The sequence below is a fragment of the Morone saxatilis genome, unplaced genomic scaffold (assembly GCF_004916995.1).
Source record: "Morone saxatilis isolate NCDOM2014 unplaced genomic scaffold, NCSU_SB_2.0 Contig5, whole genome shotgun sequence".
Taxonomy (NCBI): Eukaryota; Metazoa; Chordata; class Actinopteri; family Moronidae; genus Morone; species Morone saxatilis.
In genome coordinates, this window is record NW_023340095.1 from 16,359,833 (window position 1) to 16,362,043 (window position 2,211).

Consider the following 2,211-nt stretch of genomic DNA (forward strand, 5'->3'; position numbering starts at 1 on the left):
GTGTGTGTGTGTGTTTGGGGGGGTAGGGGTGGGTGTAGGGGGCATAATATTATGCTTTCTCTCTGTGACTCACTCATCTCATCTCATGCTCTTCAAGCTGTGCTTCACGTTGAGATAAGGTTTTCTCATGAATAGTCAGCAGCTGATAGTTGTTAATGTTAATTAATTCCCTTTGTTAACCCCTAACTAACCCTCATAAGTGGGCAAAGAACAGCTCCCAATTGACAACACAGATGGGTGCACAATGAAACCGCAAAGCTCACCAGAACAGATTCTCTGATAACTGGAAATGACAGCATTGTACTGCCTTTATTGCACTGTAATTGCTTGGATGAAAAATGTTCCTTCTGAATATCTGCAAAACATTTTCCATAATTGAAAAAATTGCTGTTACATTTATACAGTAAATCAATTAAGGATTACAAGGTTGCGTTCAAGGTTTTAAGCTCAGTCTCCTTGTGCTTTTGCAGTTTTCAGAGCACTAAGGTTAACAGCTCTTGTGTTGCTCTGTTAGCGGGCTCCCTACCTCCCTCAGCTCTCTTCCTTCCATCTTTTGCTTACCCCACCCCTTCCCTCTCAGCCTGCCTACACTAGATCGTAAATCTCTTTGCCGCACTGCAAGTTGGTCGTTAGAATTCTATTAGCTGTAAATATTCAATAAGGATCCTCACTTAGAGTCCCCTGTCTGTGTTATCAGACGCGGTCCAGCTTCAATCGTTACGCTGGCTTGTCTTTTATTGTTTAGTCAAACAACAGGAAGCGATTTATGGCTGGATGCGGACAATTGCCACTTGAAAGGATGTATGTTACTTTTAGTGCCCAACCCCAAAGAGGGGATGATAAAAATGAAAAGGACAGATGTTAAAGTCCACATAAGTACATTTTACATAGCTTGTACACAGTTCTGCTCTGCTGGTAAAGCATTGCAATGTTTTTTTTTCCAAATAATGAGTGCAGTAGAGTTCCTTCAGAGAGAAGCAATCAATCATAACCATATTGTGACCAACGACTGTGCTGTTGTCAGAGTAACAGTCATTAAAGGAGCCCACGGGAAGGTCTCCCATGTTATCTCGTGCTATGACAGAGGACTACTCTGGCAGGGTCCCTGTTTCGAAACACACATTAATCTTGTCACACGCACAAACACGCTCACCCCAATGATCCCAGGTAACGGTAACCAACGCCCTCACTCTTCACTGCCCCGACCCCCAGGAAGCTATTTAATGAGTTCTTTAATTCACTGTATTGTCTGTTAATGTCTCCACGGTTCTGCTCAGGTATACGCCTCTGGGAAGGCAAGATAATGGGGGCTACTTTATCATCGATTCAAGTCTGATGAATGGCCCTCGCTAAAACTCAGTTTGTTTGTGTCTTCTCTGCTTTCTCCCGCTCTGAATCGGGTAGGCCGGGGTAAACGTTCTGCTGCAGGACGTCAACGGAAACATTCCTCTGGACTACGCCTCCGAAGGGACTGAGACCAGCTGTATCCTCCGAAAACACCTGGAAGAAAATGGTAAAGCACCTCCTGGTTGTTTTGCATTTGCACAGTGAGAGAAAGACAGAGAGGTAACTTTGACATTTCACTTTTAATTTATCAAGAGCTCTATTAACAGTGGAAACAATAAAAAGGACAATATTCCATTCCCTTCAGATACAAAGTATCAGGATCATGTGAATAGTTAAAATGTCATACCCGCGGTTAAATGGGAGGTGTTCTGCGTGTCTGTAAAGGTGAAGTACAACCACAGGCCTAATGATGGGGGATTGTTATTGGGGCACTTGTCTCCCGCAGAGAGAAGAGAAGGTCAACACAGGAGCTGCGAATAACAGAGACAAAGCACTGGATAGTTGGAGGCACACTGAGACATAGAGTGACAGAAGGAGAAGCAGGGAAAAGTGCCAGGGAAATATAAAGAGACACGCAGAGAATGGGGGACGGGACGGGAATTGTGCTGACAAAGCTAGACAGAAACAAATATCGACATTGATGGAGGGTCTTTCCTCATCCATCTGTCATTGACCACAGGATCACATGACAAATGCAAGCTTCTGACTGCAGACAGCAAACTCATCAAAGCTCAGACCACCCTACACACACGCACACAGCCTCGGAAATTTTTTAGACTTTTCTCTGCTTCTGTTTGCCAGCCCCTGTGGGGATCTCTTCCCTCCTGCCTACCTTTAGCTCCCCTGATACCCCCCCCCCCCCCC

At 44.9% G+C, this 2,211-nt stretch overlaps 1 protein-coding gene across 3 annotated transcripts in view; it reads left to right on the forward strand.

Annotated features, from left to right (window-relative positions):
* The window catches only part of myo16 (myosin XVI), an 88,155-nt gene that overhangs the window by 31,194 nt on the left and 54,750 nt on the right, over window positions 1–2,211 (forward strand). For all 3 annotated transcript variants that reach the window (XR_004797297.1, XM_035676552.1, XM_035676551.1), the window contains exon 5: window positions 1,405–1,513. Coding sequence is in view for 2 of the 3 variants with exons in the window: in XM_035676552.1 (XP_035532445.1) it covers window positions 1,405–1,513 (109 nt within the window). In the remaining variant the exon portion in view is untranslated. The remainder of the gene's footprint in view (window positions 1–1,404; window positions 1,514–2,211) is intronic.